This window comes from Manis javanica, chromosome 7 (assembly GCF_040802235.1).
Source record: "Manis javanica isolate MJ-LG chromosome 7, MJ_LKY, whole genome shotgun sequence".
In the NCBI taxonomy this organism is placed as follows: domain Eukaryota; kingdom Metazoa; phylum Chordata; class Mammalia; order Pholidota; family Manidae; genus Manis; species Manis javanica.
The window spans coordinates 46,544,455-46,558,904 of record NC_133162.1 but is presented as its reverse complement, the minus strand read 5'-3'; the positions used below and the strand labels follow the sequence as shown (position 1 = coordinate 46,558,904).

Here is a 14,450-nt window from a genome sequence, read left to right as displayed (position 1 = left end):
AGCCCTTCCAATGCCCCCCACCATTACATTATGTGTGCTAATCATAATGCCCCTTTTCCCCCCTTATCCCTGCCTTCCCACCCATCCTCCCCAGTCCCTTTCCCTTTGGTAACTGTTAGTCCATTCTTGGGTTCTGTGACTCTGCTGCTGTTTTGTTCCTTCTGTTTTTGCTTTGTTCTTATACTCCACAGATAAATGAAATCATCTGATACTTGTCTTTTTCTGCCAGGCTTATTTCACTGAGCATAATACCCTCTAGCTCCATCCATGTTGTTGCAAATGGTAGGATTTATTTCCTTCTTATGGCTGAATAATATTCTATTGTGTATATGTACCACCTTTTTTTATCCATTCATCTACTGAGGGACACTTAGGTGGCTTCCATTTCTTGACTATTGTAAATAGTGCTGCAATAAACATAGGGGTGCATATGTCTTTTTCAAATTGGGCTGCTGCATTCTTAGGGTAAATTCCTAGGAGTGGGATTCCTGGATCAAATGGTATTTCTATATTGAGTTTTTTGAGGAACCTCCATACTGCTTTCCACAATGGTTGAACTAGTTGTACATTCCCACCAGCAATGTAGTAGGGTTCTCCTTTCCACAACCTTGCCAACATTTGTTGTTGCTTGTCTTTAGGATGTTGGCCATCCTAACTGGTGTGAGGTGATCTTTCATTGTGGTTTTAATGCATTTCTCTGATGATTAGTGATGTGTAGCATCTTTTCATGTGCCTGTTGGCCATCTGAATTTCCTCTTTGGAAAAGTGTCTGTTCAGATCCTCTGCCCATTTTTTAATTGGCTTATTTGCTTTTTGTTTGTTGAGGTGCATGAGCTCTTTATATATTTTGGATGTCAACCCTTTATTGGATAGGTCATTTATGAATATATTCTCCCATACTGTAGCATGTCTTTTTGTTCTACTGATGGTGTCCTTTGCTGTACAGAAGTTTTTCGGCTTGATATAGTCCCACTTGTTCATTTTTGCTTTTGTTTCCCTTGCCTGGGGAGATATGTTCATGAAGAAGTTGCTCATGTTTATGTCCAAGAGATTTTTGCCTATGTTTTTTTCTAAGAGTTTTATGGTTTCATGACTTACATTCAGGTCTTTGATCCATTTTGAGTTTACTTTTGTGTATGGGGTTAGACAAAAATCCAGTTTCATTCTCTTACATGTCACTGTCCAGTTTTGCCAATACCAGCTGTTGAAGAGGCTGTCATTTCCCCATTGTATATCCATGGCTCCTTTATTGTATATTAATTGACCACATATGTTTGGGTTAAAATCTGGATTTTCTATTATGTTATACTGGTGTATGGGTCTGTTCTTGTGCCAGTACCAAATTGTCTTGATTACTGTGCCTTTGTAGTACAGCTTGAAGTTGGGAAGCGAGATCCCCCCCTACCCCCAACTTTATTCTTCCTTCTCAGGATTGCTTCGGCTATTCACGATCTTTTGTTGTTCCATATAGATTTTAGAACTATTTGTTCCAGTTCACTGAGGAATGCTGTTGGTATTTTGATAGGGATTGCATTGTATCTGTAGATTGCTTTAGGCAGGAAGGCCGTTCTGACAATATTAATTCTTCCTACCTGAGAGCATGGGATGAGTTTCCATTTGTTAGTGTCCTCTTTAATTTCTCTTAAGAGTGTCTAGTAGTTTTCAGGGCATAGGTCTTTCACTTCCTTGGTTAGGTTTATTCCTAGGTATTTTATTCTTTTTGATGCAATTGTGAATGGAATTTTTTTCCTGTTTTCTCTTTCTGCTAATTCATCATTAGTGTATAGGAAAGCAACAGATTTCTGTGTATTAATTTTGTATCCGATTTTTTATGTACAATATCATGTCATCTGCAAACAGTGGCAGTTTGACTTCTTTACCAATCTGGATGCCTCGTATTTCCTTGTTTTGTCTGATTGCCGTGGCTAGGACCTCCAGTACTATGTTGAATAACAGTGAGGAGAGTGGGCATCCCTGTCTTCTTCCTGATCTTAGATGAAAAGCTTTCAGGTTCTTGCTGTTCAGTGTGATGTTGGCTGTGGGTTGTCATATATGGCCTTTATTATGTTGAGGTACTTGCCATCTATACCCATTTTGTTGAGAGTTTTTATCATGAATAGATGTTGAATTTTGTCGAATACTTTTTCAGCAAGTATGGAGATGATCGTGTCGTTTTTGTCCTTTTTTTATTGATGTGGTGGATTATGTTGATGGATTTTTGAATGTTGTACCATCCTTGCATACCTGAGATGAATCCCACTTGATCATGGTGTATGATCCTCTTGATGTGTTTTTGAATTCAGTTTGCTAATATTTTGTTGAGTATTTTTGCATCTATGTTCATCAGGGAGATTGGTCTGTAATTTTTTTTGTGGTGTCTTTGCCTGGTTTTGGTATTAGGGTGATGCTGGCTTCATAGAATGAGTTTGGAAGTATTCCCTCCTCTTCTATTTTTTGGAAAACTTTATGGAGAATGGGTATTATGTCTTCTCAATATGTCTGATAAAACTTAGTGATGAATCCATCTGGCCTGGGGGTTTTATTCTTGGGTAGTGTTTTTTATTATTGATTCGATTTCATTGCTGGTAATTGGTCTGTTCAGATTTTCTGTTTCTTCCTCGGTCAGTCTCAGAAGGTTTTACATTTCTAGAAAGTTGTCCACTTCTTCTAGGTTATCCAGCTTGTTAGCATATAGGTTTTCAGAGTATTCGCTAATAATTCTTTGTATTTCTGTGGGGTCTGTCATGATTTTTCCCTTTCTCGTTTCTGATTCTATTGATGTGTGTAGATTCACTTTTTCTCTTAATAAGTCTGGCTAGGGGTTTATCTATTTTGTTTATTTTCTCAAAGAACCAGTTGTTGGTTTCATTGATTTTTTCTATTGTTTTATTCTTCTCAATTTTATTTATTTCTTCTCTGCTCTTTATTATATTCCCCCTTCTGCTGACTTTGGGCCTCATTTGTTCTTCTTTTTCCAGTTTTGATAATTGTGCTTTACACTATTAATTTGGGATTGTTATTCCTTCTTTAAATATGCCTGGATTGCTGCTTTCCTCTTAGAACTGCCTTCGCTGTGTCCCACAGAAGTTGGGGCATTGTGCTGTTGTTGTCATTTGTTTCCATATATTGCTTCATCTCTGTTTTAATTTGGTCATTGATCCATTGATTATTTAGGAGCATGTTGTTAAGCATCCATGTGTTTGTGAGCCTTATTGTTTTCTTTGTACAATTTATTTCTAGTTTTATACCTTTGTGATCTGAGAAACTGGTTGGTAGAAGTTCAGTGTTTTTGAATTTACTGAGGCTCTTTTTGTGGCCTAGTATGCGGTCTATTCTGGAAAATGTTCCATGTGCACTTGAGAAGAATGTGTTTCCAGCTGCTTTTGGGTGTAGAGTTCTGGAGATGTCTGTTAGGTACATCTGTTCTAGTGTGTTGTTCAGTGCCTCCGTGTCCTTATTTATTTTTGTCTGGTTGATCTGTCCCTTGGAGAGAGTTGTGTGTTGAAGTCTCCTAAAATGAATGCATTGCATTCTATTTCCTCCTTTAATTCTGTTAATATTTGTTTCACATATATCAGTACTCCTGTGTTGGGTGCATATATATTTATAATGGTTATATTCTCTTGTTGGACTGACCCCTTCATCATTATGTAATGTCCTTCTTTATCTCTTGTTACTTTCTTTTTTTTGAAGTCTGTTTTGTCTTATCAAGTACTGCAACACCTGCTTTTTTCTCCCTATTGTTTGCATAAAATACCTTTTCCAATCCCTTCACTTTTAGTCTGTGTATGTCTTTGGGTTTGAGGTGAGTCTCTTGTAAGCAGCATATAGATGGGTCTTGCTTTTTATCCATTCTATTACTCTGTGTCTTTTGATTGGTACATTCAGTCCATTTATATTTAGGGTGATTATCGATAGATATATACTTATTGCCATTGCAGGCTTTGGATTCATGGTTACCTAATGTTCAAGGGTAGCTTCTTTACTATCTAACTGTCTAACTTAACTCTCTTATTATGCTATTATAAACACAGTCTGATGATTCTTTATTTCTCTCCTTTCTTATTCTTCCTCTGCCATTCTTTATATGTTAAGTGTTTTATTCTGGACTCTTTTGTGTTTGCTTTCACTGCTTTTGTGGATAGCTGGTTTTATTTTTTGCCTTTAGTTAGTATTTGGTTGGTCTGCTTTCTTTGGTGTGATTTTATTTTCTCTGGTGACATCTGTTTAGTTATAAGAGTGCTTCCATCTATAACAGTCCCTTTAAAATATCCTGTAGAAGTGGTTTGTGGGAGGCAAATTCCCTCAACTTTTGCTTGTCTGGAAATTGTATAATCCCTCCTTCAAATTTAAATGATAGTCGTGTGGATGCAGTATTCTTGGTTCAAGGCCCTTCTGTTTCATTGCATTAAATATATCATGCCATTCTCTTCTGGCCTGTAAGGTTTCTGTTGAGAAGTCTGATGATAGCCTGATGGGTTTTCCTTTGTAGGTGATCTTTTTTTTCTCTCTGGCTGGCTTTAATACTCTATCCTTGTCTTTGATCTTTGCCATTTTAATTATTATATGTCTTGGTGGTGTCCTCCTTGGATCTCTTGTTTTGGGAGATCTGTAGGCTTCCATGGTCTGAGAGACTATTTCCTTCCCCAGCTTAGGGAAGTTTTTAGCAATTATTTCTTTAAAGACACTTTCTATTCCTTTTTTCTCTCTCTCTTCTTCTAGTACCCCTATAATGTGAATATTGTTCCATTTGGATTGGTCACACAGTTCTCTTAATATTCTCTCATTCCTAGAGATCCTTTTATCTCTCTCTGGCTCAGCTTCTCTCTATTCCCGTTCTCTGATTTCTATTCCATTAACAGTCTCTTGCACCTCAACCTGCCTGCTCTTAAGTCCTTCCAGAGATTGTTTCATTTCTGTAATCTCCCTCTGGACTGCATCCCTTAGCTCTTGCATATTTCTCTGCAGGTCTATCAGCATGGTTATGACCTTTATTTTGAATTCTTTTTCAGGAAGATTGGTTATATCTATCTCACCAGGCTGTCTCTCTGGGTTTGTCTGAGTGGTTTTTGACTGGACCAGATTCTTCTGCCTTTTCATGGCGATAGAAGTGGTTGCCAGCAGGTGGCGCATGTGTCAGCTGGGAGAACAAAGTCCCTTCCTGGTTGCTGGTTGCCTTGCTCTTCCCCGCTGCCTGTGTCAGTTACCCGCACACAGGGAGCAGTCTCTGGGATAATCTCCTGAGCTGCTGTGGGCAGATGGCCCTTGGGATAGCCTAGGGCACTGTGGGGGGTGGCAGATGTGCCAGGTGTGTTCTCCTGTGAGAATGGCACCCATTTGTGCCTCTGGACCTTGCTCCAGCTTCCTCTGACTTTGCTGGTCACCCAGGTGCAGGGGGTAGCCTCTTGGTTAATTCCCTTAGCTGCCATGGGTGGGGCGGCCCTCGGGATAACCTAGGGCCCTATAGGGGGGTCGCAGATGTACCATGTGTGCTCTCCTGTGAGAACAGTGCCCCTTCATGCCTTCTGGACCTTGCTTTGGCTTCCTCGGTCTGTGCTGGGCAGCTGTGTGCCAGCCGCAGCCTCTGGATCTGCCCCACTTAGCTGCGTGCTGGGAGAAGACTCTGTATGGTTACTGTAGGCAGGGCTGCTCCCCAGCTGCTCTGCAGCTGTGGTGGGTCAGCCAGTTTGCTTGCAGCACCAGCGGGGAGAATGAATGGCAGGCTGCTTATTGCTGTGAGGGGCTTCGGAGCTGTGTTGCCTCCCAGGGGGTTAGAGTGACTGAAGTTCCTCAAGATTCCCAGCCTGCTGGGCTGAGCATGCCAGGAAGATTTTGTCCACATGTTAAGCCCTTGTCCCTTTAAGACTTTTTAAAGTGCCCACTTTTCTCTTGTCCCAGTGGAGCCAGCTGTGGGGACCCACCTGCAGTCTCCATCTCAGATTTTACTTCTCTGTTTCTCTGACATCCAGTACACCATGCACTGTGTGTCTGTGCTCCCGGTGCAGATTACTAGGGCTGGTTATTTGGCAGTCCTGTGCTTCCACTCCCTCCCCGCTCTGATTCTTTTCCTCCTGCTGGTGAGCTGGGGTTGGGGGAGTGCTTGGGTCCCACCAGGTCACGGCTTTGTATCTTACCCTTTTCATGAGATGCTGAGTTCTTGCAGATGTAGATATAGCCTGGCTGTTGTACTGTATCTTCTGGTCTCTCTTTTAGGAATAGTTGTATTTGTTTTATTTTCAAAAATATATATGGTTTTGGGAGGAGATTTTAGCTGCCCTGCTCATACCACCATCTTGAGCCCATCATCTCATTTTTTTCAAATGAATCTATAAGGCAGGTATTATTTCCTTTGTACAGATGAAGAAATGAAACCTCTGAAAGATGAGATATTTTCCTACAGTCAGCTAATTGTAAAGCTGGAATTCACACCCACTTGTATCTGACTCCAAGCCTAAATTCGTATACACTGCACTTGTCTGCCTCTTTAGGACCTGCTGGTATTCTTGAGGTAGACTAAAGTCCCATCATGATTCCTTTTAGGTACAGGCAGCAACATGTGCTACATGGAGGAGATGAGGAACATTGAACTGGTGGAAGGAGATGAAGGGAAGATGTGCATTAATACAGAGTGGGGAGGATTTGGAGATAATGGCTGCATAGATGACATCCGGACCCAGTATGACAAGGAGGTGGATGAGGGGTCCCTGAATCCTGGCAAACAGAGGTGAGGAGGATGAATGTGCACATTCATGCAGGTTATGCAGTATACAACCTCACCAGATTAAGGGCTGTACCATTTTTATATCATAGACACTATAGCTTTGCATATTTATTACAACTTTCCATCAGATGTCAGTAAAGTGTCTTATTTGAACAGAGACAAAATATAATGACAAGTTTCCAACAAGTAGAAAGAAGGGGCACCTTTTTATAATTTCCATAAGATCTGGCAGTGGCTTTAGAAGTGAGACAGAGGCTGTCAAAAAGTCTATTCGTTGTGGGCCAGGTGTCACAGAGCAGGGGTATGGTGACATAGTGGGCTCTCTTCGGATGAGCTTCTTGTAGGTCCAGTTTAGAGGTCAACATCCTCAGCCTTTGTCGAGCTGGCTGCCTGATTGATGACCTCTGTTTTTCTGCAGGTGGAGAAGTGGCCACAGGTGATAGTAGGAGTCCTGGTTCTCAACCATGGTGTTACATCCCACCATGGGTCACAATCACTCCTGAGGTGTATTCCAATTATTAACCATACTAAAAACACTGAAAATAAAAAATTCTAAAAAAGTAAAGTGTATTTTCATCTGCATTCTCATATACCTTCTTGAGTAGCAGAAAGTGGTGTAGGTAGATAGAGCTAGTACACTGGAAATTGATCATTAGCCTGGGCCCCCATTATGACAGGAGTTGGCAAAGTTTTTCTGTAAAGAACCAGATAGTGTTTTAAGACCAGTCCATATGGTCTTTGTCACAACTAAACTCAGTATCTTAATATGTAAAATAAGATTGAAACATAAATATATTGTGATTAGATGATACCCAAGTGGAGAAGTTGAGCAAATAGGAAAGGAAATGGGATTCCTGGGCCACAGACACCCGGGAAACTGCTGAACTGAGAATGCTGTACAGGAAGAGGCTGGGCCAAGGCCAAGACTGGCCCTGGTGGTCCCTCATCTTCCTCTGGCTCTGGTCTTTGTAGCTGGGAGGCAGGTGAGTTGTAAGCCCAGTTGAAGCAGGTATTGCTCCGAAGAGAAGGGACCCTATCTCTAAATTCCACATTGGGACCTTCATGTTGGCTCTTCTCAAGGGGCAAGTTCCTTCTGACTTAGTTTTATGTCTGAATCCACTGGAGGCTCGCATTTTTGGAGTGAGAGTTTAAGGGAGCAACTCATTTGAATTCGCCTTGCTATCACCATTGGTTGTCTAAGCGTTGGTTCCTTAGACTGATGAGGTCCTGAGCAGTTAAGAGAACACAAGTCTAGCACACAGGCACACTCAGATTTCCACTTGACCTGCAGGGGTCAATCCAGCTCCACATCCCTGGTATGAATACTATTACACATACCTGTGCAGAGGGCCTGCTTGGTGCCTTTTGGTTACAAAGCCCCTTTCCCTGCTGCTCCTTCCATCATGAAGCTCACAACTTGGTAGAAAAGGGAAGGGCACTAACATTTTCTTAGCACTGCTGGTGTGTGCAGATGGTCTTAAAGTAGTATCTCATGGAACAGAATCTCTAGTGGAGCAGATTTCTTCAAATACAAAGTCAAGGAGAATCTCCAGTAGAACAGATTTATAATACAAAGCCAAGGAGAACTGGCCTGGAGGCCTGGAGAGGGACTCATTTTTCCCTAGTGCCTACTGTGCACCTGATAGATGCTTGCCTCCCTGCAGTTTGTGGGGCCAGTGTTTTTCTCCCTGTTTTATGGATGATGGTTTATAATGCTTGCTGTGGTCATGCAGCCAGTGGCAGAGCTGGGATCTGGCTCCTGGCCAAAGCCTGGTTTTCCCCATTGGGCAGTCTTCTGCATCACCTCTCTCTGGGCCTTCTGTCCACTGTGACCCATGGGGAACCAGGCAGCTGGAGGGTGCCAGTGGCGAGCCTTTCACACCCAGCCTGTGGCCCTTTCAGGAACCGCTCACCAGTGCTGAGGTTCCTCACCAACCTTATCCCTCTTCTCCAAACAGATACGAGAAAATGACCAGTGGGATGTACCTGGGGGAGATTGTGCGGCAGATCCTGATTGACCTGACCAGGCGGGGTCTCCTCTTCCGTGGGCAGATTTCAGAGCGCCTTCGGACCAGAGGCATCTTTGAAACAAAGTTCCTGTCCCAGATTGAAAGGTGACATGTGAGGTTCACCTGCTCAGTGTGAGAGGCCCTGATTGGGATATGCTGCTGTCATGCTGGGGTCCTGCAGATTTGAGATTTACAAAGAAACAGCAGGCCTGGCTGGGCAGGGGGTTGCCTCCTGGGGCTGCTCCCTGTCTCCAGTCACATCAGCAGAGGCACCAGCAGTGTGCCTAGGTCCCGAGCTTCCTAAACTGTTACAGAGGAGTTAAGCTAGGCTTAGAAATGGTCCTCTGTGTTCCTGAAAACATGATGTGTCCTATGAAAGAAAAGTCTTATAAAAAAAAAATCACCCATATGCTTGCTGCTAAATACAGCTATTTTGATTTTTGCATATTATATTCCTTTTCAAGTTCTGGAGTGTGTGTAAACATATTGTTGTAATTTTAGTCATACTACACATCTCATTCTGTATATTGTTTATTTGTGGTAGTTTTCATCAGTAATTCTGGCTTTTATTTTAATTTTTATTATGAAAAGTTTTAAACATATACAAATGTAGAGGGAATAGTAAAAGGAACCAAGTGTTTCCATCACCACCAAACTGGGTTCATCTATGTACTCTGCTTTCCCCACCTCCAAACTGGATTAATTTGAAACAAATCTCACATGTTGTATCAGTTCATCTATGAACATTTCAAAGTATATTTCTAAAATATGATTTCTTTTTTCTTTAAAGTAAACATAACTACATTACCATCACCATACCCGAAATAGCTAATAATAAGCCTTTGTATTCCCCATTTCCCAAACTGCCTAAAAATGATAGTTCATCAGTTTGCATCAGTATCCAGACAAGGTCCATACAGTGCCTTTGGTTGGTATGTTTTTTAAAACGTCTTTTAATCTTTAGACTTTGCCTCCCCCTCTTGTTTCCCCTCATAATATGTTTGATGAAGAAACTATCATTTTATCCTCTGCATTTCCTATGTTATGGATTTTGCTAATTGTAGTATTTAACATTTTCCTCTGTCTTTATATTTCCTAAAAACTCATAGTTAGACTAAAATGCAGGGTTAGATTCAGTGTTGAATTTTGGACAAGAATATTTCATAGGTGGCATCAATGATATTGCCTGTCTGTCTCTCTTTTGTGATCTTGGCAGTCACTGATGCTCATTGTCTAGATCTCTGATTTCACTAGAAATTGTAAAATGATAATTTAATGCTATAACTCCTCTGCATTTATTAGCTGGAATATTTCTAGGAAGAAAAACTTCCCCATATCAACTCTTTGGTGTAATTATCATTTTAAATGGCTGCATAATGTTACTTTATTTTGCTGTACTATAATTTACTACACTTTGCCTTTAATATAGTATGTCTAGCTTGTAATTTATGGATTTCTGCAATTCTGAGTAACACCATAATTATTCTTTTTTTACCCAGTCATTTGCATCTCATGAATTATTTCATTCAGAGTAGAAGCATTTGGTTAAAAGAAGCATTTTATTATGGGCATATTTTTTTAAAAGGTAGTTTTAGTTTCCATCACTAGATATGTACAAATGTGTCAGTTTCACTGCTTTTTGTACCAACCCTGGATATTATCAGAATTACACGTTTGGAATTTCTCTCAATTTGTATTCATGCATTCAGTTCCCCTGGTGTTCATGGTTAGATGCCAGCAAGCCAAAAATCACATTGGGAAAAAAGAAAACTTTATAAATGAAAGCTGTGTTCTTAATGAGGGAAATCAGATGGACTACTGCAGAGGCATTCTCACTGTCTAAGGAGATGGTGGCAGAACTAGCAGCAATGACAGCAATACTATGTTTTTGAAGTGTTGATCAGCAGATATTTGGCATCCTTTTCCCTTATCTGGTCTTCAAACCATCAGATCTGAAAGTGCAAGTTAAAAGTCATCACCTTTGGTGAACCTAGGCATCCTCTTTTCCTGTGGGGGGAAGTGGTTTCTCCCTCATGTTCAAGAGACAAACAGACTGACTTATCTTTGCCTTGCTGTCCTTGGCTTGAATACAAAGAAAACTGTTCCTAGATAAAAGCAAGTTGGCAGGACCTATATGCTTCCAGAAATATTTGCTTCTGCCACAAAAAAGGTGTCTGCTTTGGATGCTTTGATTTCTACAGATTGTTGTTTTTTTAACCTTCATAGAATAAAAAGAATATCATATCTATCTAGTGCCAATGAAAGATGGTAGGTGCTATGCACACTGTGGCCCATTTCAAAACATGTTGAGTAGATGAGACAGTGACTCTTGGGCAGAGTTGTAATCTCAGAACCTCAGTTTAAGATTCATCCCTAACTATTTAACTAGTTTGTGCTATGTGACCTAAAGCAGGTACTTCACCTTTCTGGACCCCAGTTTCCTTCTTTATGTGATAAATAATTGTTCTGCTGTTTTACTCCAGGGATTTCTCTGAGGACCAGGTAAGGAAAGGTATATGAAAGAACTAGGTAAATTGAGATGGGCTAGACCATAGCAGAAATTTCAGGTTTTATCTTTATACATGTTTTTAAAAACCCACATTTTTTTTAATACAAATAGTACTCATTAGTAAGTAGAAGGAAGAAAATAAGGATTACTGGTAATACTACCAGCACCTGAATAGATTTCCTTCTGATCTTTTTCTCTGTGCAAGGACAAACATTAAAAAACAAAACCCAAAACAAACCAAGATCATATGGCACATAGTATTTTATAATCTATTTTTCACTTAATACGTGATGAATATTTCCTATAGTATTAAATATTCTTATGCATACTTATCTTTAAGGTCTACAGAAAGATTGTTGTCTGGCTATACAACCAATTACTTGCAGAATCCACAACATAGTCATACAGCTTGTTTCTCTGTTGTTCTCTCTCTTGGTAACACTCTTCTTCCCTAAGTGTTCCCCAAGATAGTCAAGAATATAACTTATATTGTTAATCCTGGGAGTCAGAGAGCTCTGTACTTCCACTATGGGGTAACTAGGGCCTAGACTCGAGGCCAGGTTGACCCCGTGATGGGCGCTTCTCTGTATGTGCTTATGGTCCTACCAGGTTCCCAGTGACTAGGGTGCTGAGTGTACATTGTACATTCTTATATTCACATGCTCATTGAATGTATGCAGCCCTATGCTGGCTCTATTGAGAATACAATCTGACTGTCAAGCAGCCTTTAACCTAGCTGGGAAAAGAAAGAGAATCAGAGGAAGTTAAATAGAAGGAAAGTTGGCCTCCAGTTGAACAGGGAGCTGGCATGCTTGGTGGGAGAGGCCAGACTTGATGTGAGAAAGTGTGTGTTTGAATCCCTGCTCTCTACTTTCTGTGGGCAAGTCTCTAGCACTCTGAACCTCAGATTCCTTTTCTCAAAAATGGGTACCTGATGTGTTGGTTGCTGAATCTAATAATAACTCCTAGTGAGATAATAGATTTGAACATGCCTAACACAAGAGGTGCTAACACTTAATTTTTTTTTAAATGAGGGGGACTTTCTGGGGGTGGCAGACCTTCTTGAATCTCAGCTTCTGCTCCAACTCAGCCACTGCCTGGATCATTCTCTCCTCCCTCCTTCTGGGGCACCTAGGGAAAGGGGGCTATGAGCTAAGTGGAGCAGGTTCCAGGGCCCCAGGAAGCAGGTCCTGACATCCTGTTCTTCCTGCCTGCAGCGATCGGCTGGCCCTTCTCCAGGTCAGGAGGATCCTGCAGGAGCTCGGCCTGGACAGCACATGTGAGGACAGCGTCGTGGTGAAGGAGGTGTGCGGAGCCGTGTCCCGGCGGGCAGCCCAGCTCTGTGGCGCTGGTCTGGCTGCCGTTGTGGAGAAGCGGAGAGAAGACCAGGGGTTTGAGCACCTGAGGATCACTGTGGGTGTGGACGGTACCCTGTACAAGCTGCATCCACAGTGAGTGCCCAGACAGGCAGGGCTGGGAGGGTGCTGGGGCCACGGGGTGGACCCCCTTGCATCTGACAGGCACGAGCTGTGAACCCTGGTGGCTCTGGTTCCTAGTGGTATGATGTGAGAATATTCGCTGTCCTCTTTGAACCCCAGGGTCCTCATCAGCAAAAAGCAGATGGTAGTAATTGACCTCACAGGGTTGCATGAGGATTCAGTGAGTTCATACACATACAGCGCTTTCACAGTGCTCAATGAATACAAGGGATTATTATTAATGTATTCTCACCTGACCTTACAGGGGAGTAGCAAAAACTGAGTATTTTGCACAACATAGAACACTTGTCAAGTATGAGCTGGTTATGACAAAAAATCATACCTACCATATAGGTTGTTGTGAAGATTAAGTCAAATGGTGTCTGTAGAGTATGTGGTACATCACAAAAACACAAGGGATGAAAGCTATTATTTTTATTTAATGCTTTACATTTTGTTTGGTGATGAGGAAAAGCATTAAACTTACAAAAACTTCTAAAAAAAAAAGAAAAAGAATTTCCTGGCATGCAGAAAGATACACACGAACATATTATTATATTATTATTGTCATCCTTGATCCTCAGCCCTTCCTGTAATGCTGACTGTCCAAAATGCTGGCGCACCTCATGGCACTATGCTTTGCAGATACTATGTTTTTTACAAATTGAAGGTTTATGGCAAGTCAATCAGTGCCGTTTTTCTGACTGCATTTGCTCACTTTGTGTGTCTGTCACATTTTGGTAGTGCTCACATTTTTCAGACTTTTTCATTATTATTGTATTTGTTATAGTGATCTTTGATGTAATGGTTTGGGGATGCCACAAACTACACCCATGTAAGACAGCAAAATTAATTGACAAATTTTATGTGTTCTCACTGCTCCATGACTGGTGGTTCCCTTGTCTCTTTCCCTCTCCTCTGGCCTCCCTATTCCCTGAGACACAATATTGAAATCAGTCCAGTTACCCCTACAATGGCCTGTAAGTGTTAAAGTGAAAGGAAGATTCGTATGTTCCTCACTTTAAATCAAAAGCTTGAAAAGTTTAGCTTAGTGAAGAAGGCATGTCTAAAACCAAGATAGGCTGAAAGCTAGGCCTCTTGTGCCCAACAGTTAGTCAAGTTGTGAATGTAAAGGGAAAGTTCTTAAAGGAAATATGCTACTGCAGTGAACACATAAAGGATATGAGATCGAAACAGCCTTATTGCTGATACAGAGAGAACTTGAGTGGTCTGGATAGAAGACCAAACTGACCACAGCATTATTAAGACAAAGCCTAATCCAGAGCAAGGCCCTAACTCTGTAATTCTGTAAAGGCTGAGCAAGATGAGGAAGTTGCAGAAGAAAGGTACGAAGCTAGCAGAGGTTGGTTCATGAAGTTTAAGAAAAAAAGCCATCTCTAGAACATCAAAGTGCCAGGTGAAGCAGCCACTGCTGCATAGAAGCTGCAGCAAGTTATCCAGAAGATCTAGCTAAGATCATTAATGAAGGTGACTGCACCAAACAAAAGACTTTCAGTGAAGGTAAAACAACCTAATATTGAGAGAAGATGCCATCTAGAAAGGAGGAGTCAATGCCTGGTTTCAAAGCTTCAAAGGACAGGCTGACTCTCTTGTTAGGGGCTAATACAGCTGGTGACTTTAAGTCAAAGCCAATGCTCACTGACCATTTTGAAAATCCTAGGGCCCTTAAGAATTATGCTAAATTTACTCTGCCTGTGCTCCAGAAAAGGAAT

At 41.3% G+C, this 14,450-nt stretch overlaps 1 protein-coding gene across 3 annotated transcripts in view; it reads left to right on the top strand.

Moving 5' to 3' along the window:
- Positions 1-14,450, top strand: part of HKDC1 (hexokinase domain containing 1) — a 49,542-nt gene that overhangs the window by 30,769 nt on the left and 4,323 nt on the right. For all 3 annotated transcript variants that reach the window (XM_037002503.2, XM_073240935.1, XM_073240937.1), the window contains exons 15-17: positions 6,541-6,724; positions 8,680-8,835; positions 12,457-12,690. In XM_037002503.2, the coding sequence (XP_036858398.2) occupies positions 6,541-6,724; positions 8,680-8,835; positions 12,457-12,690 (574 nt within the window). The remainder of the gene's footprint in view (positions 1-6,540; positions 6,725-8,679; positions 8,836-12,456; positions 12,691-14,450) is intronic.